This window comes from Haemaphysalis longicornis, unplaced genomic scaffold (genome assembly GCF_048455015.1).
Source record: "Haemaphysalis longicornis isolate Haplotype H1 unplaced genomic scaffold, Haemaphysalis longicornis Haplotype H1 scaffold_9, whole genome shotgun sequence".
NCBI classification, from domain to species: domain Eukaryota; kingdom Metazoa; phylum Arthropoda; class Arachnida; order Ixodida; family Ixodidae; genus Haemaphysalis; species Haemaphysalis longicornis.
In genome coordinates this window covers 83,000,153-83,024,959 of record NW_027526460.1, presented here as the reverse complement: position 1 = coordinate 83,024,959, position 24,807 = coordinate 83,000,153, and the positions used below count along the sequence as shown (strand labels likewise).

Below are 24,807 nucleotides of genomic sequence, written 5' to 3'. Positions count from 1 at the left end.
CTACTTGGGCTTATCTCGAGCACCCAGTGAGCACGCGAGCTGCTGCAAGCGAAGGCACCTGCGCCAAGGATTGACAACCTGCTTGGAAAACGGCTGGGCGAAGAGCATCTTTGGGGAGCGGATCTCGGGCTTCTGCACAAGGATGGCGACCGGGTGGCTGATGAATTCCTCCGTTAGTGAGAACGAACGCACGCGCTCCTCCGTGATGTCCACGAACGTCACCCAGTCGGTTTCCTGCACGACGTGGCCAAGAAGTCGAAGAGGTTGGTCAGCTTTAAGCATCGTTTCACAATTGAGCACTTCCACGCCAAAGTACCTACTGTCCCTACCTAACGTATACCTCCTGTCAGAATAAAAAAAATGGTGGCCTATTTGGGGGTACTACAGGTTCCGGGGATTTCTCTCCTGCACCACCATCAGACATTTCATGCCTAATTCAGAATTGGTGGCTCGTAACTGAGGCACGAAACGGAATGTTTCCTCATTTTCCACAACATACAGTTATGCATTCACCTAAGCAAAAGAATTTTGAATCCACCGGAAGCAACCCCTTCAAAAGAAAAAAATCTTGGGCCATCTTTACTAACGTGAAACCTGGAGAGGGGCGAAGCATGCAGAATATAAGTTAATTCTTGGCGCCTTGGTGCTTCGGCCCACGGAGATTAAACACTTGGGGGGTAGAGGTATACAGCTTTATTGTAAGTCCGGTGTCTTTGAAGCACGAAGCGTTCTAGCGCGAGGCGTTGGAGAACAATTGTGCCGATGTGTTCTTTTTCGTGCGTTACGTTCTAGCACTAGGCCTTGGAGAACGAGTGTCCCGGTGTTGTACTACCGTGACTACATGATTCTACAACGACATGAGACGGTGACAGCCCAAACCCGTAAGAGGCTTTGCCCCTGAAAAATATGGCTTGGAAGACTAATGTTCCCTTTAAAGGAACCCTGCAACACTTACCATCGACTACTAGGAATGTATTTTGGGGTAACGTCTATTGTCCCAGCAATCTCCTCCTCCCAGAATTATGAAAATCTGTTCACTATCACCAAAACTGCACGCGATGAGAAATCGTGCATAATTGTTCCCTCTCAACTCGACCACGGACAACGCGACGAAAGCTGCGCGCTCTCTCCCGGAGAGGGGGGCGGATCGCGGCGTCTTCTCCGGCGGCCTTCGATAGGACGGGGAGTTTTCCCATTTTCTTCGAAATGTGGAGGGGTCTATTCGCGGTCTGGTGCCACAAAAAAGCAGGCATGGGTGCCTGCTCGCAAGCGTGCGCTCGGGCTGGTAAGGCAGTTTTGAAGCAATAAACGTTTGTTGTCGAGTGGACCCATTGAAAGGGAAGTATTGAGGTCATCACCCAAGCTCCTCGTGCACTCAAAACACAAAAGAAACGGCAAAACTGTGCCTACAGATTCAGGCATAGAACAGGTTCGTACACTGCGCTGACGACAGCGGAAATGGTAGAAATTAGCCGCGCAGTTGGCCAGTTACAGCCTATCGGACAGCCATGGCCTCTATGACGTCGTTTAGGCCATGCCAGGGGCCATCCCGGTCGCGCCGGAGAGTGGCGAAGATTGAAAAAATGAGAGAAGGCGTGTTTCCCCAGGTCCGCTACGTTTAGGAGTACAATTATAGAACCGAAACAACAAAAGTAACATTGGCCTGCTGAAACTCTGAGCACCAATGAAATCTAGCGAAATGCGTGATCCGCAAAATTACGTAGAAGCGCCGAGTCGTAAATATGAATGAGCCGAGTAGTGTGGTGTGTAGATATTTGAAAAAAAAAATTACCTCCTTTCAACTTTCTGTGTGCTATATGGAACCTCCTCCGTATATCGACATCATTATGTCCCTTAAATGCCCACCCTTATACTCCTTCGTTTGCGTGCATTTCGAGTTAGCATACGCACCGAATGATGACCAATGCCGACAGAATACACCTTGGACGAAAGGTCCGCGTTGTACCCGTTGTCCACTCACCCTTTTGTTCAGCATACCAAGCGCCCCGCTCCAGTTGTAGTCAGTGCGTCTGATGCCTCCACTCGTGACATTCTCGAGCAGCTGGTAGGAAGCCCTGCAAAGGGTGGGTGTCACGGGACCATGCTTCACGTTTCCTTTCAGGACCTGGATCTATACCGATAAGGCAGACGAATGCTATTGGTTTGTCAATACCAGCTCGAAGCAAAGCTAAACCTAATATTCATACCGCTTGAACGCAACAAAATTGCGAGTTTAGCACTGTTGTAAACACTTCTGTTCTGAGCTTGACGACTTCCTGTGGAGAACAAACGAACGTACGTGCATTAAAAGCCGACTTTCAGTTTTACTGGCGTATAGTCAGATGCTCTCTCTTCTGTCTAAGGAGACTGGGATACTGGTGAGGATGAATTTGACCTCAGCGATAGAGTGAACACTACGTCTTAGTGAGTGAATAAAATGTTTGAAGGAGCAGAGCCACGAGGGAAGAAACGTGGGTGGCCAATACCAAGGGCAATTGGCATGGTTTTTGCGATGTGAGGATGTGGGTGTTACTTGCCCACACTAGGTGTCAATTAGCGTGAGTTAAAAGCCAGTTCTGAATCTAGGGCTGAGGAACCTGGTGTGAGCCTGAAGGCGCAATTGAGAGCTAAGAACAAAGCCTACAGTTCTGTGGATTACGCATTCATGCATTCAACAGCAAGCTTGTTCAACAGCGAAACCGCAGCATTTATAGCATACTTTCTTTCACAGCAAATGTGTAGCGCTATGAAGCACAAGTGTTCCTTCTGCTGTCTCCTTAATTTTTTCCGCTTTTATTCAATATCAAGTTACGAAAATACGTCGTCATAACTATCACTAGAAAAAGGGCATACCCACCTGAAGTGGTACATTTCCTGGAGGTAGTTCATGAAGACGAGAAACGTGCCATTGACGGTGGGCTTGCCAGTCCGATGCTTGTCGTATACGACGTAAGGTGGGTACTGCGTGATATAGGACCGAACGTTTATAGCGCATACGCAGCAGAAGTATGCTGCCACAGCGTCACTCAGTGGCGAGTGCGGTTACACATAGTGATAGGGGCATGCGCCTAGGCTCGAGGGCAGAAACAGCACGGTCACCACTCAGGTTTCGCATTGGTTGTACTATGCCGTTCTGTTGATTGGCATTGCCTAATTAAGTAATTGTCAAACCTAGCACAAACACAACAAAAGACCATTTAAAGGGTGTTGCTTTAGGGGTATTTTTCTGCTTTTTCGCGAAAGCGCAAGAGCGTTATTTATAGGCATAGAAGATTCCCTTAAAGGTGTAAATAATCGTACAATGTAGAAGCTTCGATAACTTTATACTGTAAAATGACGTTCACCGTAAAGAACTAATTAACGAATTAACTTTGAAGCCAGAGGTAGCCCACTGTTCGTCACTTTTGGAGGTTCGCCAACGCTCTAGAACCCTCAATTATTTCTAGAGGCTTGCATTGGAAGAGACCCTTTTACAAGGCATTTATTTATTTTTTTTGTTTATTTATTTAGCGAAGTCCCTCCTCGTGAAACTTCCCTCTCGCCACTGGCGTCCATCTGAGAATGTAAAGTTATCCCGAAATAATTGACACCACCCTACCCACCCGACCCCACGTAGGCCGAGTCGCCATTCTTACGTTAATAAAGTTTCATTTATTTATTTATTTATTTATTTTTTTATTTAGTTATTTATTTATTTATTTGCTTATTTATTTATTTATTTATTTATTTATTTATTTATTTATTTATTTATTTATTTATTTATTTATTTATTTATTTATTTATTTATTTGTTTGTTTATTCACTTAGTTATTTAGTTAGTTAATTAGTTATTAAACTTTTGGCTTTCACAAATTGCCAAGGTGCTGAGAGAAAAAATGGCTGCGGCTTGTCTCAGCTAACCTCGTATATGCAAAGGAGAAGCTTGGCTTAGTCTGGTTGAGACTTGGTTTCGCTTAGTTAACCTTTAATGTAGCTGTATTGCCAACCATATCTCAAAGAAGGTTCGGGTGCGTGCAACGCTCGCAGAAGGAGGCTGGGTGAACGCGACGTTCATTCACAGCGAACGCACCGTTCCTCTTCGCGGGCGTGCGACGAGTCACGTTGCCCGAGACAACCCAGCGCCGCATGCATGGGAGGCTACGGGTTTGGTAGGCTACCGATCAGCTGAGCGACCGCTCCCTTCGCGGCCGCCACCGCAGAACGACCTAAAACGGAGCTTTGTGAGCAGCGCCAACCGCGGGCCCGGTGAATCACGCGATGCGCTTCAAGGGGCGTGTCTAGGGGCGTACCTCTACGGTCAATAGGTCACCTTGCGTATCCTCCGCGAAATCGCTTGATGAAAGCAGTAAAGCTTTGCTTTAAAAGACACTTTAATAGTCTCCTGACTAGGCACCCAGCACCTGACAGCGCAGGCGACGGGAACAGAAGCAACTGCACATGCCTAAAGTGTGCATGGCTTGCACACATTCAGCATAACAAACAACAAAAATAATACATACTACAAATCTTTATAACTTAAGAGAGAAACACGCTTTCACGCGTAAAAAATTACAGCGAAATTACCGTGCCATCGCTCCGCTTTGTCAAAGGAAACAAAAATAGTGCATACATAAACACAACACCTGTAAACGTATATAACGTAAACATATTTATAACATACACTTTTTCTATGATTGTATTTCATTTGCCAGGCGTAAGGGGAGCTTCTGCACGTCCATTGAACATTACTCTCTACTTATTCATACTGTAACGGGGTGTCCTCAGACAAGAGCGAAATTGTGTGTGGCACGTGGCCTGGTTGGACATCTATCGGGGCGGATATCTTGGAGCCATGCCGCTCACCTACAACCCTCATTACTCGGTCATTACTCCTGCCGCCACATAGCATTAATTACTTACCTTTCACTCAACATTTATGCAAACGTTTCCGAGAACAGTGCCTGAAGCATACTTTTGCTGATCTTCTTCAGAATCACTGAAGACGGGGTCACCCCCAAATATTTAGCGGTTCAAATGTTCACCATTTCCTTGTATAGTAGACGCTTCTCAGCCAAGTTTCTAAACAGCCCCTCTAGACATGTTGTAAATAGTTTCGGTTAGATTGTGTCAGCTTGTATGACGCTCCTTGTCATCAGGAACTTGGCACCATACTTATGAAGTGTTATCGTGTTCTGCATTCCTTGTGCAAATCCTCCAGGAGCACCATGTATCCGTCTCTTATATTTCCGGTTCTCTTATCGCTTCCGTCACTGCAGGGGTTTCTACTTACAAATGAACAGTGTTTTCATAAGCTATAAATTCAAATTCAAGGTGTTTATTTTACTCTGCAAATTTGCCGATTGCTATGTTATAAGGTTGAGTTTGGTGGATTATCGAGTAGCATCTCCTGAATACGGCATCTCTCCTGGTGTGTTCAAAATTCTTTCATGCAAACCGTTTTCTAACTGATTGCATCCGTGCAAACTGTACCTTTTATAAGTGTGTGTACGAAGGTTAATTTGGTTGCCCGCAACTTCATATTTAATCTTAATTACCAACAGCTGCCATGTAGCCAAAAGGCTGGGGGCCCATGAAGCTATTTTCTGTAGCTTTTTCCTTAGCCCTTCCTATAAAAAATTCGCAAGTTAACGTTATCTAATCTTATTTTCTCTCGAGTAAATGATCTTTAGATCGGTAGGGACACTGCGCCCGTTACACCTAGACCTGTCACTCTGTAACTGGACGCTCGCCGTATAACTATACCGATAGACAGCCTCTACTTACTTCAGCAACAGAATGAGAAAGGGCCTTATAAGCGGCTCACCTCCAGTAGGACAACGTTGAGCGTCTTGTTGTTGAGGTAGGCGTCCACTTCGTTCAGCATCACCGTGGGCTCGAAGCTGCCGTTTCGCAGGTACCATGTCTCCAAGTGCATCAGCCGGTACCAAGTCGTGTTGAGGGGTGCTAGGTAATAAACCTTGTACGATGCCGTGCTGCTGCTCATGTGCTTGTGCCTGATTTCTGCCTGCGTAAAAGCACAGTGAAAACTATCTAAAGCGCAATAATTTCTGAATTCCAAAGCGTTAGTTAACCATGTGGGTCGAAACTCGGCTGTCCCTGGCACACAAACGGCAAACAAACACAGTGACCCAGCATGAACAAATTAGCCGATTGTATGCGCACTGGTCGCAATCATTGTGAAGCGAACCACTAGCGACTGCAGTGAGAAATGCGGGACAAAGCTGGAAACGTTAAAAGTCCTGTTGCCTTTTGCGAACACGTGGTCAGTCACAAGACCGTGGGTAGTGATAAGCGGGAAGGGTGATATGAAAAAGAATTGCCCGCGTATCTGCTTCCTTCCCTCCAAATGTCCTCGAAAGAACAAAGCCGTCAGCCACCTCTTCGACATCACCCGCATTCCGCTCTCCGCTACCACCCCCACACCCTTCCTCTCCGGTCTCGCTCCTCATGTGATGAACTTAACGGATATTTGTTAAATGCAATTTATGTTTTCCTCCTTCACACTGCTCCTGCGCCTTATTCTGGAGCAGCGCGAATTTTTGTTTTACTTTTGTTTATAATTCTGCCTGGAACAGAACGAGCGGAAGCTCTGTTCTTTCAACCGCAGGGCTGCTTATGTGCTCCCGATTTCCGGCGATGATGATTGTCACGCCAGACAAAGGCGATACCCGTCACGACAGGCGAAGGTACCCTTCTGGGCCGACAGATGGCGCCACCCCCTCGATGGTGGTCCTGCTCAAAATATCGGCACGTGGTGCAGACCTACTGCATCCACCTCCCGGGTGCTCCTACCGTCCGTTGTATGCAGCGATAAATTACCAGACGTCTGCGAGGGAGCATTTATAGGCACATAATGCTACGAATGGCGTTTTGAGCGGCCTCCACTACCTGTGGAAAGGGGCCACCAGCGCGCCCAAGTCACCAAATATCACTGCCGTAGTCAAACGAAAGGTTACCGCACACAGTCGTGCGGTAACCTTTCAGCTTAGGGCCGCACTGTTCGCCCTACGCACCCAACACCTGCCCGCCACCTTAGGACCTCTACCGCGTACTTAGAACTGCTCCCGGGACGATGCGACGGCCGTCCGTTGCGCGATATTGCCTCACGCGCCCGGGCACGCGGCTCACTACCCCCCCACATATATGCACCGATGAACTACCAGACCTCCATTGGTCAGATTCGAGTGTGTACATACCGCGGCGAGTAGCGTTGTCAGCGACCCCCGCATCTTCATGATGTCGCCTCCAGCGCGTGGAAGTCACCGCAGCTGTTTCAGCAGATTTAACAGGTGTGGAGCTGGCTTTAATTTTTGGTGCATGCCTTTATGTCGCATGAGATGGGGCCTTTCTGTGCCATTTTTAATATTTAACGCGTTGTTTTTCACTTTCAACCGCAAAAACCGGCTCCCCTGTAATCTTTACTAAAAGAACGCGGGAACCGCTGGTTAAGTACGAACATTTTGCCTCAAATGTGCCTCGGGTTTCCTTAGGGTAAATGGTGGGAACATGTATGGCTTGTGCCAGCAGCATTAGAAGTTTCGAACGCTCCTGCCTATATAAGCTTCTTTTTGGCAAATTCGGTCAATTTCAGGCCGACAGGCTGGATCAAGGGACAGACAGACAGACGGGCAAAGAAAGCCCAAATTTTCCCGGTTAAGTAGCCCAAGAAAGACAATTGTCTTTAAAAGTCGCACGTCGTATTTCATGATGGCGGGCAACCAGCGTTTTGTCTGTATTGAAAGGAAGACGCTAAACGCTCGCGTCAAAAAGGACTGTGTTGTCTAGTCATGGCTATTGCGTATGCGTACGCGCATGTTTTGTACAGGGGCAGGAAAGGCCAAAAAGCGCAAGTTTAGCTAATGTAGATCGAACTAATGGAAAGTTCCGGCAGCGAAAGTAGGAATGGGATGCAATCAAAAAGACTTCGTGGGTGTACAAGGCTTATAATTAAAAGGTGAAGGTTGTAATGGCAGATTATAATGTAGATTTTCAAACACTGCACAACAATTACGGGTGATAGAAAACAACCCGTAAAATTATAATACGAGATAAAAAGTCGGATAATGCGTTGATATAAAAGCATGGGTTCGTCTAAAAGGTATTGTGTAGGGTGTAAGGGTAGATGAGGCATGAAAGTCCTGGGAAAGCTTGCGTCGGTCCGCGTCGCCTTCCGTACATTCGCTTACGACGTGGAGGGTGGAAACCGTTCTCCTCACTTCGCGCAGATTGCTTGATTTGCGACCTTTTAGAGGGATTAGTGGTTCGCATGTGTGTCTTATTCAGTCTACGTGGTGTAACTTCCGCAAACCTACTTTATTTTCTGTTGTGTGTCTGCCTAATTTCGGTTTTATTGAGCAAAGCTTCTGTTCAACTTGTGTGTCCCATTCTTACAGCCGGTGCTTCCTTTTATTTTTTAATTCGTGTCCTGAGGTCGAAATAAGAAGCAAGGATTACGCCGAGTTATGTTGGACAGCAAATGCGGAGTTCTTCTCTGCTACTTGATTTCTTGTGAAAGCAGGATGAGCAGGAACTGCGAATACAATTGTCTGTCGAAGTGCACATGCAGACATAATTTAACATAATCAGCATTTAAACAGTGTGTGTACATTAGGCGTTCTTGCCATAATGATGTAGAACGCTAATATAATCTGTGTATTTCATTATTTAGGCCGTTTTCGTTCGTATTTGCGTTCAACAGCCCGATTTATACGGCGTGCTTTTCCTGTAATTATGCTTGTTTTAGGGGTCAATGTTTTTTATTCCAAAACACTGGGCCCTTTAGCAGTGGGTGACACCTTAGAAAATGCTTTACAAACATCGTTGTAAAATCCACGGCAATCGCGTCTCAGGCTTAAGAAATGCCGGCGTACGTACTCGCTCGTTATCAACTGTTGTAAATGACGCATACCAAAATACTGGAAAAGTGGGCTGGAGCAATGTGATTGTGGTTCTCATAGCTCGCGTAGATGTTGTTAACAAAAATGCTCATCGCAGACGCCGGAGTTTTGAAGGGTGCTGTGCAAATGACGTTATTTTCACCGTCTACTATAGCGAAGTATAGGCACGTTTCCTCCAGGGTGACCCCGTATCAGCCTCAACATGCATACGCTGTTTGGGAGTCGTTCGAAAGAAACTAGTACCCAGTCAGAGTCCTAATCCTCACCTCCACATTCCTATTCATCTCTTCTAGGAAGTCATCCATGCGTGTTTCACAACCAGTGTCAGCTGGAATTTTGTCCGCATTGTCAGTTGTGTACTGTAGAATAGCACGCAAGAACTCCAGAGCAAAGACATCCGGATGGAGGAACTGGAAGAGCCGCGAGAAGTGAAGGAGTATTTACAGTTGTGTACAAAGGGTGCGCAATTGCTTCGACTCGCAATCCAGTCATTGCAACAGACGTGCTTGGCAGAGCAGCAGCCCCCTACTGGCTGCTAAACAGCTTCGTTTATTCACTTCTTATTATATTATTGTTTGTTCTGTTCGAAGAAGGCCCTTAAAGGCCAGCATCGTAGACATTTCACCTTAGCGAAATTTATTAACGTACAGCACGTAACACTGAATAAACTAGTACACACCACTGGCATCCCCGTAAAATGCCTCGCTAATCAATTAGACGCGATCAAATATGCCAACAGCTTGCGACTAATGGTTTTCCCCTTGGTAGTGATTCATTCTACGCCCTTCTCCCGAGGCCTCCACTCCACGTACGCGCTAAGAAGTTCAGCGCACGATTTCACCCGGCTGCGTATTCCCAAACCATATCCAGTAGGGGCCCAGGCCGACCACACCCCCTAAGCAGGGGCGCACCCAATGAGGTTAAAAAAATTGCAATTTTTTAACCTCCTTGTACGCAGCACCATGGGTCTCTACCTATATGTTTCCCTAAATTGTTATGACCAGCAGTGCAAATTACGCAGAAGTCATGACCGAGTGTAAAACGTCTACGTTTGAGCTGGTGTCTTTCTTATCAATGTATTACCCTTGCAAGAACGATTCACACCTTCCATTGCTGTTAACAAAATGTCAATGTTTTCCTTAGTGGCACTGTTCCTGATAAAGAATAATGCAATGAAGTTAATGTTAACGAAACTCAATGTAATAGTGCTTATGAAAGTGCCAAAATATAGCAGCTCACGCAGCTGTAATATTTCACAAGAGTAGGACAGTTTGTAAATGTAGTCATGGGTAATTGGCTGCCTTTCTTGTAATCCTTACCTGCAGCACAGAATCGTGTTTTGAGGTGTGTATATAGTGAAAGAGCACCCAATAGTGAAAGAGCACCCAACTCAATTGTATACCCTTCTGTGTGCTGTAGAATGAGCTTTCAATGAGGGTGTTTGCTTTCAGTAACGCGTATAATTGCCACATGCGCGTGAAAGCGTCCATCCGCGTGCGCGCACTTCGAGCACCGAGTCAAGCGCTTATCGAGGAACACGATCGGAGGTCAGCGTTAACTTGCAGGTGCGCAAGAAGAGCGCGGAGAGATCAGGGGATCAGGTACAAAAGGTTAGCTTCTACCACATGTGCGTCAACTTCCCCAGCGCCGCAGGCCAGCCCTGCCCACGGAGCGAAACCATCAGCCGCCTGCCAAGCAGGTCAAACGAGGGGAGGGGGAACAAAAAAAAATCCCCCTCGCATGAAGTCGCGCACATAGCGGTAGAGATGTCACGGTGCTGCGTCCAAGGAGGTTAAAAAATTGCAATTTTCTTAACCTCATTGGCTGTGCCCCTGCTTAGGGGGTGTGGTCGGCTTGGGCCCCTACGGGATATGGTTTGGGAATACGCCACCCGGCTGGCTACAACGTTACATCCCCTGGCCGTTGTGGACATGACTTTCCCAATTTGAGCCTATAAATTGCCGACATTTGCTTGTCGTCTACGGCATGCACGCGTGCATTTAAGCTATCATAATTTTGTACCTTATATAGTCATAATCGAGTAAGGGCATGCTAAACATGGAATAACAAAGGAACAAGCTACCGACAGCAAGGACTTCTCTACAATGCATCATGTACATGCAAACAACAGACGACAATTTAAAAATTTGGGTATATAATATTCCTTCTACAGGGTAGTCATAGATTATGAAAAAATCATTTGACGTAGTGGCCACCGTCGCGGTGTGTGAAGAATATAGAGATTGATTGATTGTAGGGTTAAACCTGCCCACGCAACGCAGGCGATGAGGCGCATCGTAGTGGAGGGCTCCGGATTAGTTTTGACCACCTGGGGATCTTTAACGAAGAATTTAGAGACTATGGCATAGAGGAGGTTTACGTAGCCCTAATAAAGGATATATAAGATGTATGTATCGGTACGAATCTCCTTCATGAAAAAAAAACGAGAACGTTCACTGTCCGAAAGGGCGTCAGGCAAGTAGACAAAATCTCACCGCAGTTATTCATTCTCTATCCAGATACAGTATTTAAGAACGTAATTAGCTACGAATCAAGGAGCAATATACTAATCTTTAGGATTTGCAGATGGCACTGTCTTGTTGAGTCAGTACCGCTGGAACTTCCGCGAGAGGCTTCGGCAATGGCACTCGCAAAGCTGAAGCCAAAATCTTTCGAGTCAAAAACACAGGCAGAAAATAAAAAAAAAAATGTTGAACATACTTGTGGACAGTCAACCCTCCAAAACTGCCTCATATGGAGGTAAGCAGCAAATTAGGATAAATTTGGTAGGCGACAGTATCGCACGACACTGATACACCGTGAGAACGCCGATTATACGAATTTCCCGGAACCGTGCAAAAGCGCCTGAAAATGCGGGCGTCATAAAATCCGAACAACCACAATTACGCTTATATAAACGAAACTGATCGACAGACGAACGCCAATTACACGACTTTCTCGGGACCTTGCCAAATCGCCGCAAAATGCGGGTGTCGCAAAATGCGAACAACCACAATTACGCCTACAAATACAGCTTCGGGCCATGGATTTCCAAGAAACCTTAATGTGAGCAACAAACAAATTCTTTAGAGGGCTAGGAAACCCAAATTACTAAAAAGAGTAAATGCGAAAAGAATAATTGAGGGCTGGTGTCAGGCACGCTGTACAAAACAAGCTGTGTACCGCAGTCCACTGCCACGATTCCCGTCAGCCAGTGCGAATTATGGCACACACGATCACGAGCAAACACATATGGAAGCTAAAGCCTGTAATCGTAACCTGGTTGGCGATTCACTGCTGAGCGTATGAAATGAATGCCGGCTGCACACTGCACTTGTGACCGCTGCGTAAGAAGACAAGAAACTCCAGCGAGAAGAGACTAGAGCTTAAAATATAACTTCGAGAGGCTGGAACGCGATTGTGCAGAGGAGCGGGCGGCTGTGAGAGGGGAGAGAATTGAGAGATGAGGCAGCGAAAGATATGCCGAGGAAACTGATAGACCCGCGCTTAAGGTCCGCGGAACACGCCCGCGGCCCTTTAATATCGTTGGCAGGTCGGTCGCGCGCTTCGCGTCCGACGTCGGATAACGCGGGTTAGGCATGAAAATACGTCGCTTAACCAAGGTTTCTGTTCCATTGTTTCTGCGAGGACTTCACCGGGACTCGACTAGTCTGTCATAAAACCCGGGGACTTATAACCGGAGCGCCACTGTATTGTATTTATGGCTGAGTTTGTTACAGTAATTTATCAGCCTTATCGAACCGACTCCTGCCGACACCTAGCCAGAGTTTCCGCCGAGCTAATCACATTACTGCTTACGTGGTCTTAAGTCCAAACGTTTCGTATACTGAACACTCGATGTAATCAGCAACGAAAAACGCCCATGAGTAATAATAATTGCTGAAAGGAGGCTTCCTTGGACGACGGAAGTTCGTCCCGGACACATGTCATTTGTGTACAGCCTCTTCCGCTGAGGCGACTCTAGATCGCCTCCTGGGGATATAAATGGGTATTCATTCGGCACGAGTTAGCCACATCAGGAGCCTCGGATATCACCCACGACGTGCGCCTTACTTTCGCCACTTGACGCAGGGTCCCCAGACTAGCCTTTCCTGAACGCTGCTGGGGAGAGGGAGCGAGTAAAGTTTGTTTAGATTGTTCCGGAGGATGCACTGGCGAAACAAAAGCCGTCGACGCTCTGTTTTGGGCATTACCTTCGTCCACGGCTGCTCGTAGCCTTTATTCCAGTGGGCTCCCGCGGCCCTCACAAGGAGCAGTGTCTCCTTAGAGTACGAGCGGGGGATGACATAGAGGAGCTTCTCATACGCATACCGAGTCTTGAACGGGAAGAACCAGCAGTCCACGTTATGGTCAAAACCAGTGTAAATGATGAACGTCCGCATGTTGGGATCGATGATGCCTGTTTCGATAAGCTGCACAAAGCATAAAAGATATATTGATCTTCTAGAATCTCCAACTAGCCAAAAAGAAACTATTCAGTTTTTTTTAGTCATAATAACAAATATGGGAGTACGGTTTGGCGTCGTCTGCTCACCTTTGTGTGTAGCCCTTCGGCAACTGAAATATTGGAGAAGATGACCATTGCGAAGTTGGTGTAGAAAGTGTTGAGTCGTTTGAGGCGCTGTAGGGTAACGTTGACGGCCACAGACGGGTCAAGATGGTTCCCGTCCAGCGGCACAAAACCCATGGTCATGTTTGTGCGCCTCGCCTCGTCCTTGAAGATTTTCATGCAATTCTCGGCTGCGAAACTCAGTGTGAATTACATCTTTCGACCAGAGGGAGGCACGTAAGCGTCGTAAAGACGCCATAAAGGCGCAATACGGCCCTGTTTTATTTGAAAAAACACAGGAACAAAGGATGTTTATCAAGCTAGTGATTACCTCCCAATGGAAGCAATTCGTTTCGACACAACAGGCATACAACACTGATAGAAAACCTTAAAATCTCGTCTTCCGCCGGCGTCCACAACATTAGTTTAAAGTTCCTAATAAACACTGAAATCTACAGCTCCATGATTCTAAGAAAAATATTCTTCCGAATAATGGGAGTGTGGGAAGAATTATGCCATTGTTTAGGCCCGGTGATAAATGTTGTCCAGAAATTTACAGACCGGTATCAATGACTTCGTTACTATGCAAAATACTGGAACGTGTCATTTACTCGCAGGTTATCAACTGTTTAGAGGGCAAGTCTTTCTTTATAGATTCGCAGCATGGGTTTCGTTAAAACGTTTCCTGTGAAACGCAACTATAGTATGTTGTAGTCATGATTTCCATTCCACTCTTGACCACGGCAAACACATTGAATGTACCTGTTTAGGTTTCTTAAAATCATTCGACAGGGTAACTCATGATTTACTCATTTTAAAATCACGGCACGAGAATTGAGACAATAACGTCCTCGCGTGGCTGATTGGTTTTCTCAGTAACCGTTCCCAATTCATAACAGCCAACAACTTATATTCTCCCAGGGTCCCGGTTCGCTCTTGCGTCCCACAGGTGCCCGTGTTGTGACCTTTTCTGGTTTACATTAATGATTTCCTCTAAACATTTCTTTTTCGGTCAGTGTTTTCACAGATGAATGTGGAAGTTATAGGACACTTAATGGTCATTAGGACGTATTTGAATTACAGGCTGATATTGATGGGGTTCAGGAATGGTGTCAGATTTGGGTTATGACGTAGAAATTAACGAATGCAAGTACATGCCTGTCAGCCGTTAAAGAACTATAGTGTGCACATACCAACTTAATAACGTTCTCCTCGAAACGGTAAATTTTTATAAGTATGTGTGCATACACGTAACCTCTACATAACTTGGAAGACAGACATTAAACTATAGTACAGCTAAAGCTAATAGCATGTTAAAATGTCTCCGAAGAAATTTTAGTTAAGCGCCTGTTTCACTGAAGCTCTTGCTTTACGACGTATTTGCACTGAGCAAACTAGAATATGCAGCCCCTGCTGGGGAACCTGGCCTTGAAACATTTATCTTGGAATTAGAACGAGCGCAACATCGGACAGCGCGCTTCATTCTTTCTAACCAGTATCGCAGCTCGAGCCTCAGATCAATAAAAACAGCACTATCTTTGCCCCTACTGTCTCTTCGCAGGAAAGTTATTCGGCTGCGTCAATTTCATAAAAGGTACTATAACAACGCGTTACTCATAAATAGATTAGTGTCCCCAGCGAAAAACGTTTCCCCTTGCATAGGTCATCGTAACAAAGTAGGGATTCCATCAGCGCACACCAAGTGTTTGCAGGACTCATCTGCGCCATAGACGTCTGTATGTTGGAATCGTCTTCCTTATGACATTGTTGGTATAGAAGATGCGGTTTTATTTAATGTTGCTGTCACTAATTTTATATGTACGTAGCCATTAGTTCAACCCTGTATCAAGCGATGTTACCTGATTGCACTTTTGCTGTTGTATTTTTGTTTGTATGTACTACATGTGTGTACCTACTCCCCGGCCCTCGGGCCTTGAGGGCGATCGAATGAAAAATAATAAAAATAAACTGGTCTTTGGTAAATCACTCTGCGCCACTTTACTTACAAAACACTTTTTTTTTACATGAGAGCAAAAGACATGCTGGGAGCCTTTCAAATCTTCTGCTACAATGATGTGTACGTACAGGAATGACGTAAAATGGCTCAGCGCTATATTCGCAGTTTTTGGTGCGTTAACTACACCCGTTAGCATTAAAGTGACATGACCAAACGATACTAGAGGCTCCTCTCCAATCGCCCAGTCATGATTCTTAGGGGTGGCTTCGGACCGCGGCCGCCAATCAGACAAGCATGTTTCGGTGACGTCATAGAGAAAACGCCGGAAAGTGGTCGGGGAGTGTGCCGCTGCTCCATCTTTTTTTCTTGATTATCTCTTGAAGTTCCCGACACAATCGGTATTATTGTTATTACGACAAGGCAGTCTTTTGAAGAACCATGGTTGTATTTTGTTTTCTTGTAAACAATCACCACGAGGCGATTCGGCGTTGCCCGGGGCGCGTGACATAGTCCGGGCAACGTTCGTGCAATGAGGAGAAGCTTCGTGTGTGGCGGCGAACACGGCTCATCAGGAGCATCAAGGTTGAACAAGCCGGGGCCTGACTGTGGCGCAGCTACTCGGGGCCTGTGAGTCAAGGTCGCGGATGTCGCGAGAACCGGGATAAACTGACGAACCCCAGCGAAGTCGTGTTCGAAGAAGCCCTCGGCAAACGGCGGCTGTCGTACTTCCCCTTGGGGAAACCGCCACAAGACCCGTGGTTTTGTGTATTCGGAATTTTTGGGTGCCGTGCGCAACACGTTGAATGCGTGTCTGCGATTGAGAGTTCTCTGTATTGATGCTCGCCCTTACATGACCCTAAAGGGTGCGTCCGGGACCTCCGAGGAGAACACTTCTCTGCCTGTTTGTGTGGTCATGTTTTAATCCCACCGGTTTGCTGCTGCCTGTAACAGCGCTTTTCTATACTTCCCATGCATTACACTAGCTACGTCTGGCCTTGGCCCTTTGATATCGAAACAGATGCCGATTCAGGTTGTTTATTTTTCACGAAAAAACACACCAGGTGAAAAATGGTGAAAAATGGTGGCTGTAAAGAAACTGCATTATAGTACCTTGACCGGGCTTCGGCAACCGTCAAATATCAACGAAGTCACGTAAACAAAGCAACACAAAACATACATACATACATACATACATACATACATACATGCATACATACATACATACATACATACATACATACATACATACATACATACATACATACATACATACATGCATACATGCATACATGCATACATACATACATACATACATACATACATACAAACGAAGGCGAGTCCCCTGCCAGCTGATCGCCAACAACGGTATCTGGAAACGTTGGGGGATGGTGGGGGGCGCTTCCCGTACGCCTTCGTCCTTATGACGCTACCAACTCAGTTACAAAAGAACGGTGGTTACTTTTTAATTCGTTAGGGAGGAGAAATTCTTTGCAAGCGCAGTGCTCGAGTTTTGCGATTCGCTCGTCTTGTCACGTGACCGCCGTGTGAGGTCTGCCCTATTGCGCAGTAATGCAGTATGGCCTGTTGTAAAGCCACTGCCCCTTAAACACTCACCGATGGCAATAGGTGAAAGTATTGATGAAAGCCTGACAAATGCCATAAAGTCGAAACATATTGTCATTGAGAAACAAAGCGGGTCAATTTTCATCGTTGGGGTACTTGTAGCGCATGAGGAGACCCCTGTTGTGCATGTCAAATTTTGACGGCCGTAAGCACCGTCTGATCGCTTCGTTGTGCTAACGTTTAAAGTGTGTGCCGTCCTGGGTGTTTTTCTGCAACATCATGCAAATTTGTTACTAATCTCAAAGTATTCAAACAAGAAGAAAAAGGAGAAACAAGAAGAATCCACACGACACTTTTCCTCACCTATATCCAGGCCAATACCTCCGTGAAGTCGAATTTCACTCTCAGCCAGGCATCCTTCCACACATACTCCTTGGGTTCGCTCCAAACCCAGGCCTCCCATCTCTTTCCCCCCTTTTCTGCTCTTTGAGCGGTGGGTGAACCAACTGACCAGCGCATGTCTAACAGCCAAGGAGCTACAGTTCTCCAGCACAGAAACCGCGAAGTATTCACCTGGTCTACTGGACTAAGGGACTACTTGCACTTCTTTGCTACATAATAATACCTAATGCTACTCATACTACTACTACTACTACTACTACTACTACTACTACTACTACTACTACTACTACTACTACTACTACTACTACTGCTGCTGCTGCTACGGCTACTACTACTACAACTACTGCTACTACTGCTACTACCACTACTAATATTCACCCATTTTGTGACATCGGCTACGACGAAACGCTTGAATGCCCGCAGCGAGGCATTCGATTAGGCTGACCTTCCATGTAGGCTGACCCTGTACTCTGCTGCCCTGACCTTCTGCTGATGTGCGAAGCTACAGCGAAATTGAGCCAATAGGGAGGGCCGTCCAATGGAACACGCATGTTAGGGACGAATATTTGCCTTCTTAACAATGCTTCCGTCAAAAAAAGGAAAGCACTGGTGTCTAGTCGCTTCGCTGCAAATGTCGTCGACTGACAATACCCTTTTGCATCCCGTGTCACGTAACACGCCCTGCCCCCCCCCTCTCTCTCACAGCCCATGTTCTCCCCCTCTCGTTCTTGAAATAGCAACGCCAGTAGAATTTTGTTAAGAAAAGAAGCAGAATGAATCAAGTGCATTGCAGTAACACAGTGTTTCCGCAGTGTTTCTCTTATTAGGACTGCTCTCGCTCTTGCCGCGAGCAGCCAAGCACTGCTAACTTGCAGTGACCGCCAGGAGTACTTGTTCAGAGCTCGAGGGAACTATGCGGCATAACCATAAAATTAGGGAACAGGCGATAACGTACCTGGGATCATTTCTGATTGGCTCTGACATTCGACACGAGCTTTCAATACTCAGCTTTTATAGTTTTGTTCTCTGGAACCACGTGACGGACTTCTGAGCCATTCAGACAAGACTTACATCAACTAATACTTGCTCCCAAATTTCGCCTTTGTCGAGAATAGCCCGCAATCCTCCAACCTGCGTGCCCTCTTTTGAGCTTCATGTGTTTAAGCTATTTCTGGAGAAAAAAACCTACCGAAGTCGTCGTCGTAGAGGACGAGTGCCCGGTCCACATTCATACTCGTCAGCTTCGTGAAGACCACCTGAACATCCGAGGCTTCCTTGTGGGGCAAAACGAATACGCCGGGCCGTCGTTGCTGTGCTGCCAGGTTGTAGACACTGAGCCCCGGTCTGCCTCGCCGGCTGTGCTTGGGGTACGCCTGCTCCACCATCCACTGCTGGCTGCACTCGCCACTCAGGACGGCCATGAAGGGCAGGTGGGCCCTATTTGCCTCCCTGGCCAGGGCCACGGTCGCCTCGCATCCGCCGGAAGTGATGAGGGCGATGAGGCCGCTTGCGCGCAGATCACAAACTGCAGGCAACGCGGAACACGGAAAGGTGGAACGAACAAATAAGTATGGAGACTGATTGATTCTGGTGTTTTACGCACCGAAGCGACACCTGGGAAACTAGGAGGTGCGCCGTAGTGCAATGCTGCGGATTAATGTGACCACCCGGGGATATATAGCGCGTGCCGAAATATCGACACACGGATGTTTTTGCTTTTCAGCTCCATCTGAATTGCGGCCCTGCTGGCCGGGAATCCAACCCACGACCTTGGCCTCACTGCAGAATGCCTTAGCCACTAAAACTCCAGCAGTTTTTTAAACTTCCGCGGCCTGAAGTTACAGGTTGTTTACTCATGTTTTATTACCGGCAGCAGCCAGGAGCCTGAACGAAACATAAGTAAACGAACCAGAAGGCATAGTTTACTGCAATATGTATCTGCTTTCTCTAGCCTTAACAACAAAATCTGTCAGATGCACAATGAAAGTCCTATTATTTTGCATACAAAATCCTCACAAATTACAATTTCACGAGATTAACCTGTCCTTTACCAAGCCAAACGCATTAGTGAAAACTTAGCTGTTGGATGTTGGAGGAAGATCACCCACCGACGGTATTTATTCTCATTATGCAACTTTATATTCAGAGGTAACTCAACTTTACATTCAATTTTATATATTATTCAAGATAATTAGTCCACATTATTATCAGTTTAAAATATTTGTTTTAGTTTTTACGGGATGGGGGGTGGGGGGATGGCTGTGGCGTTACAGGTTTAGTGGAATGAGGCGCGTTCTAGTGAAGGACAACGTATAAATTTTGACAACCGAGGGATCTCGAATGTGTGCCCAAATATCGACATACGAGAGTTTTCGTTGCTTCACTCATCGTATTCAACCAGCGTCAACGTGGTCATCAGTGCAACACATTACCCACTATAAGCCACTTCGGCGAGTGGTTGTGAAGACTGACTTCTGAAGCCTTTATTCTGCGTCTGTGTTCTGTCTGTGTAAGTAATGTGTCAGGTCTGCAGGTATCAACAAAGTTTCTGCACTTCCCTCCACTGCCCCTCCACCTTAAAATAAAATATTCCATGAGTCTCTAACAAACAACGTTCCTTTAAAAGTAAGCACCACAAAGTATGCATGATGACTTATATAGAAAAACGCTGTGGGGTATCTAACCACTGGTTTTCAGGAATCAAGCCTTATCTGTGCCAAGTTACTGAATGAAGCGTTTGTAGTGTGTCAGGGTTTTGTAGCGAAACACAACGACCCACGCGGCCTTAGTGGCCCGGGGCCTGGAGGTGCTGGCCGTTTATGGGCCCTGTGAATAAGGGACCACCGCGTCGGAGGCCGCCTCAACGGTGACTCAAGGGCTCAAAAAAAGTTCTATCTATCTATCTGTCTAAAGGGAAATTCGCGTTGCATGAACAGTCACCTTCAGATTTATTTGCACATTCGATTCGCATTATATTTCGGCCGGGGGCCACGGAACGAAGCAAGTGGGGATGTTTTAGGAAAGATCTTTCGAAGTTGTTAGTCAGGCTTATAAGTATGGACACGTGCGACAACACGCTACGTTGTATGGCGTTCTCTGACTTGCACCAACACCTTCTCGTACTTATTTCCTACTAGAGCGACACATATTAGTGACTGCTACCCTACTTTTTGCCATGTTGCTTAAGTTCTTAAACCGAAGCATCCTCTGCTTCACTGATTTAGTGGAAAGGCGGAAATGCATTTAACGAGACCGAACGTAAGAGAACAGGTTGCCAAAAACGGTGATTAAGATGATAAGCGAAGGCACATTCAGCACGTGAAGGAAGAGAAACGCTTCCCGTGGACCAAGGCTGCTAATTTGTCGCTTGATGCTTGAGAGTGACAAATTGTCACCCCTGTGTCGTGGGGAGGGCTAAGGGAAACTGTACTAGCAGCCCAGAGAGAGCTCCTCAACAAAAGTGTTACAGGATGAGCCATCTTACCCAGAATTAAAAAACCGCAATAAAAATCAGGCATGCCGGATGACCAACATCACCTTAACTGAACGAAAAAAGCCTGACCCCACGCCCCCTACCCAAGAACATTCATCCTATCCTTCACAAAGACCGAAGGGTTGCCAAAATAAAATACCGAAGCAAAACCTTCCAACACCAGATCAACACAGTCTACACATTTTCAAGCACAGGTGCAAACTGGAACTCAACAGCAGTAGTGGTGGACCTCCTATGAGATGTAATAGACCATGTAACCATCACAGGCCTGGACACGGACAAAGTGGAGACAAGCGCATCCTACCAACCATTCAATGGTGCGACCACAACGACAAATCTTCAAACACTATACGAAATAGAAAGAGCCGCTATACACATAGCGGCAGGCAGAATCCCCAAGGGCACGCAGAAAATTCTCCCTTCACCCCACCTTCTACTCCCACTTCCCCCACTTGACGTAGTCTTCCCGCCACAATAAAGGCTACATCCTGCTCCTTCAACCTTGAACCACAAACGCACCATCATCTGGTGCCCCGATCACGGGGACTATACGGGAGCGAGGTGGTTGTTGAGGAAGCAAGCTTCCTAACACACCGCGCCGAATCGGAGAAATCACACAGCCTTCCTCTCCTGGAACCTCACCAGGCTTAGTCGCAGCAGAAAGAAGTTCCCTCCACCACTCAAACACCTCAATAACAATGAAAGTCAAACACTAAGTAAACTTCTAGCATCCTCTAACACAAGTGTGGGCTTGCTGTGATGTCCCCAAACACCACAGACGAACACTGGAAAAAACACGAAAAGGTACCAAATTTCCACGCATCCTGGGGATACCCCATTATATAGCCTCCAGAGGATACCCACGAACCCAATGCACTGGACACATAGGAGGCATCCCTGGGCACCTCCACCCTCGAGAATTAGCGAGCGTTGATCGAATGAGCAAAGATCAGTGCAGCTAAAACTGCGGCCCTGGAGAGAGGGCTCCACTCGCTTCTTTCGCCCCACCTTTCCCTTCCCTTCTCACACCAATAAATTTGACTGACTGACTGACTGACTGACTGACTGACTGACTGACTGACTGACTGACTGACTGACTGACTGACTGACTGACTGACAGACAGACAGACAGACAGACAGAGAGGCTGACAGAGAGCATGACAATCCGACCTCCCGACCGACCGCGTTTTAAAGTCGACGTCTATCCGATTGCGCAATTTTAATTGTCGAAGCAGTTTTGGACTTTCAGCTTTGACTCAGGGTGCATGGGAGAAAGCTTTGCGTTTGAACTCTCCTTCCGTTTGGGCTTAGATTTTTACTATGGATTTTTGCCGGATCAACTGCGACATTCTAGTCAGCAGGAGGTTAGGAGCCGTCTAATAAATAGTTTATCCTATAAACATGAACACCTCCTAAACTTTTTTTAAACATCGACCTAAAACCTTCCCATTCATATTCTCTCCTCTGAGCGCCTCCGCCGCAATCACCCAGCTAACGTTCACATAAGCGCGCAACCCTTGGACACTGAGTTACCACATGCAGTAACTCCACGGTATAAAAAACCAGATTCACTCCATGACTTCGTGTAGCGCAAAAAAAACGTTGGAAGTTAGCCCTTGTGCCTGTCGCCTCCCTGTGACCTCTGTTGTTTTTTTTTTTTTTGCGCTACACGAAGTCATGGATTACCGCTACCAACTAGCCCAAACCAAAACTCTGCTAAGCAGATTCACTCGAATTCTCGGTTTAGTAGAAGTTTTCTTACGGACCACGCCCTAGTACATAGCCAAGAAGTTATTCCCGCTTTCATGGCGATGTTGCTCGTAACGGTGTCAGTATTTTTTTCCTGGATGACCTCGTTAATAACGATTCTTTACTGCATCCCTATTCCTTTATACGGAAACTCAAAATTGCCAGTTTCGGCTGATCCCTACCGATTGCTGTTGCCACTTTCCGACGATGTAATACAAAGCCAGGGATGGCAAAGTAAAAAAAATGAAAGCCAGTTCCCCTCCTGCGAACTCTGCTGAAGCAGCGGAGCTGACTTCGGCACACTGGCGGCCGCCATCCACAGAGGCTGTCTTGCTCACAACGCCACCTGCCGTAGTATGTACGTACTCGAAGCTCACCCATGGAGGTCTGGTAGTTTATAGGTGCATGTATAGGAAGGCGGCATGCGCGGACAAGCCGAGATCACACACGGGACCGCCGTCGACGCTATGGCGCCATCTGTCGGCACAGCGGGGTACCTCCGCCTGACGTGACGAGCATCATCAACGGACATTGCGAACCCCGAAACAACTCCGTGGTTGAAATTAAAGCCCACCCACTATAACGAAGATGAAAGACCACGGACGCTAAACTGTTATAAACGATAATGAGTTATGTATGGTGACTTACTGTATAGGTCGACTAAAGTTCATGCACAACCCTTCCTTAGAACAATTTTAAAGCAGATTTCTACCTCTACCAGCCAACGGTTCTTTCGCGGCGTGCGGACAATAAACTCCCAACGCGATGGAGGTGGCGGCGGGTGGGGAGGGTTTCCCTCATGGAGCATACTGTAGATGGCTTGGCGAATCACCCAGCGTTCCCCGCGTAGAGGTGGCCGCTCGCCAGCGGTCGCGTCGGCGGTACGGCTTGCTCGTCTGCCTTAGCGATGGCTGTTTTGGGCCTGTCTTGGCGCAGCTTCACGTCCATTGCACGCTTCCTTCGCACGGCTTCATTAGTTTGTTCGACAGCACCCCCTGGGTAACCCAGTCCCGACGGAATTAAGTTGTCGTACGGCGAAGATTCGTTAAGGATTGGTTTGTGGGGCGGTAAATCAAAATGTAGAGACCACATATACACATCTGGCCGCTAGTGAAACGCTACCTTTTGCTCACTGTTTGCCAGGAATGGGTCTCGGTTTTGATGATGATGGTTTGATTTTATTGGCGCAAGGCCGACATGGGCAAAGAGCGCCAAACCCAAAGTTATTTGATGAGGAGATAACACGAACTAAAATCAGTTAAAAGACTATGAGCACGGCTGGTGTAAAGGGCCAGGGTGAAGAACAAGAGCGGTTAAAAGATAAATAAGTTGGCTGGTGTATAGGACTAGGGGTAAAACTATGAGTGGTATGAGATGAGTTGTAAAAAGTGAACTTCTGATAAGAACTTAAAGGTGCGCTGAACAGAAAACATGGCATCGTCTCCTAAGAAGTATGACGGGTGTGATGGAATATGTCTGATGATGATGGTTGTGTTTTTATGGCGCAAGGCCGACTAAGGGCAAAGAGCGCCAGAGAAAAGTTTATTTAATGAAGTGAGGTGGTTACCACCAAAAAAAAACAAAAAAAACAAACATAAAACATGCCAACCGAACATAGTAAAATCAGTTAAAGATAATGGTGATGGCTGGTGTATGGGGCCAGATTTGATTATGCGTGATAGGAAATGAGGTTTAAAAACTTAACGTCTGACAAATATTCAAACACACGTTTTACAGAAACAATGGCATCGTCACCTAGAAACAGCGATGGATGTAGTGGGATATGTTGTCTGTACAGTTCTCTGAAGTGTTTGTGTCGTGTTGTGTGAAGTGCCTTGCATGTGATTAGTATGTGCACTACGGATAGGGCCTCTCTGCACCTGCCACACAGAGGTCTTGGAGATCCAGTCAGCAGGTGCGAGTGCGTCGCATGTGTGTGCCCTATCCGTAATCTGACCAAGGCGACTTCTGTGTGTCTGTTGTGTGAGTCAGTTGTGTACCGTCCCAAGTGTGGCTTTATTACATGTAGTTTGTTGTCTGTCTGTTCGTCCCAGTGTGTTTGCCATGTTCTGCGCAGGTGTTGTTTTATGTGAGGCTTGAGGTCTGTATATGGTACGCTTGTTATGTCGACAGTGTTCCTGAGTGCAGCAGCACCGGCCCTCTCGTCCACCAACTC

General features: G+C 46.7%; 1 protein-coding gene across 1 annotated transcript; it reads right to left on the bottom strand.

Annotated features, from left to right (window-relative positions):
* Window positions 1–23,012, bottom strand: LOC144153290 (glutamate receptor ionotropic, delta-1-like). The gene is made up of 9 exons (XM_077684940.1): window positions 23,009–23,012; window positions 18,579–18,914; window positions 13,453–13,658; window positions 13,112–13,330; window positions 9,164–9,307; window positions 5,804–6,004; window positions 2,858–2,961; window positions 1,982–2,075; window positions 1–234 (listed from the first exon to the last, which is right to left on the bottom strand). The coding sequence occupies exons 1-9, from the start codon at window positions 23,010–23,012 to the stop codon at window positions 1–3; spliced, it is 1,542 nt and encodes a 513-aa protein (XP_077541066.1).
* Between the last annotated feature and the right edge of the window lie 1,795 nt (window positions 23,013–24,807).

Coding starts and splice junctions, on each gene's coding strand:
- LOC144153290 (XM_077684940.1), bottom strand. Junction 13,659..18,578: donor CCTCTACGACGACGACTTCG/GTAGGTTTTTTT, acceptor TGAGTTTCGCAG/CCGAGAATTGCATGAAAATC. Junction 2,962..5,803: donor TCAACGTTGTCCTACTGGAG/GTGAGCCGCTTA, acceptor TATATCACGCAG/TACCCACCTTACGTCGTATA.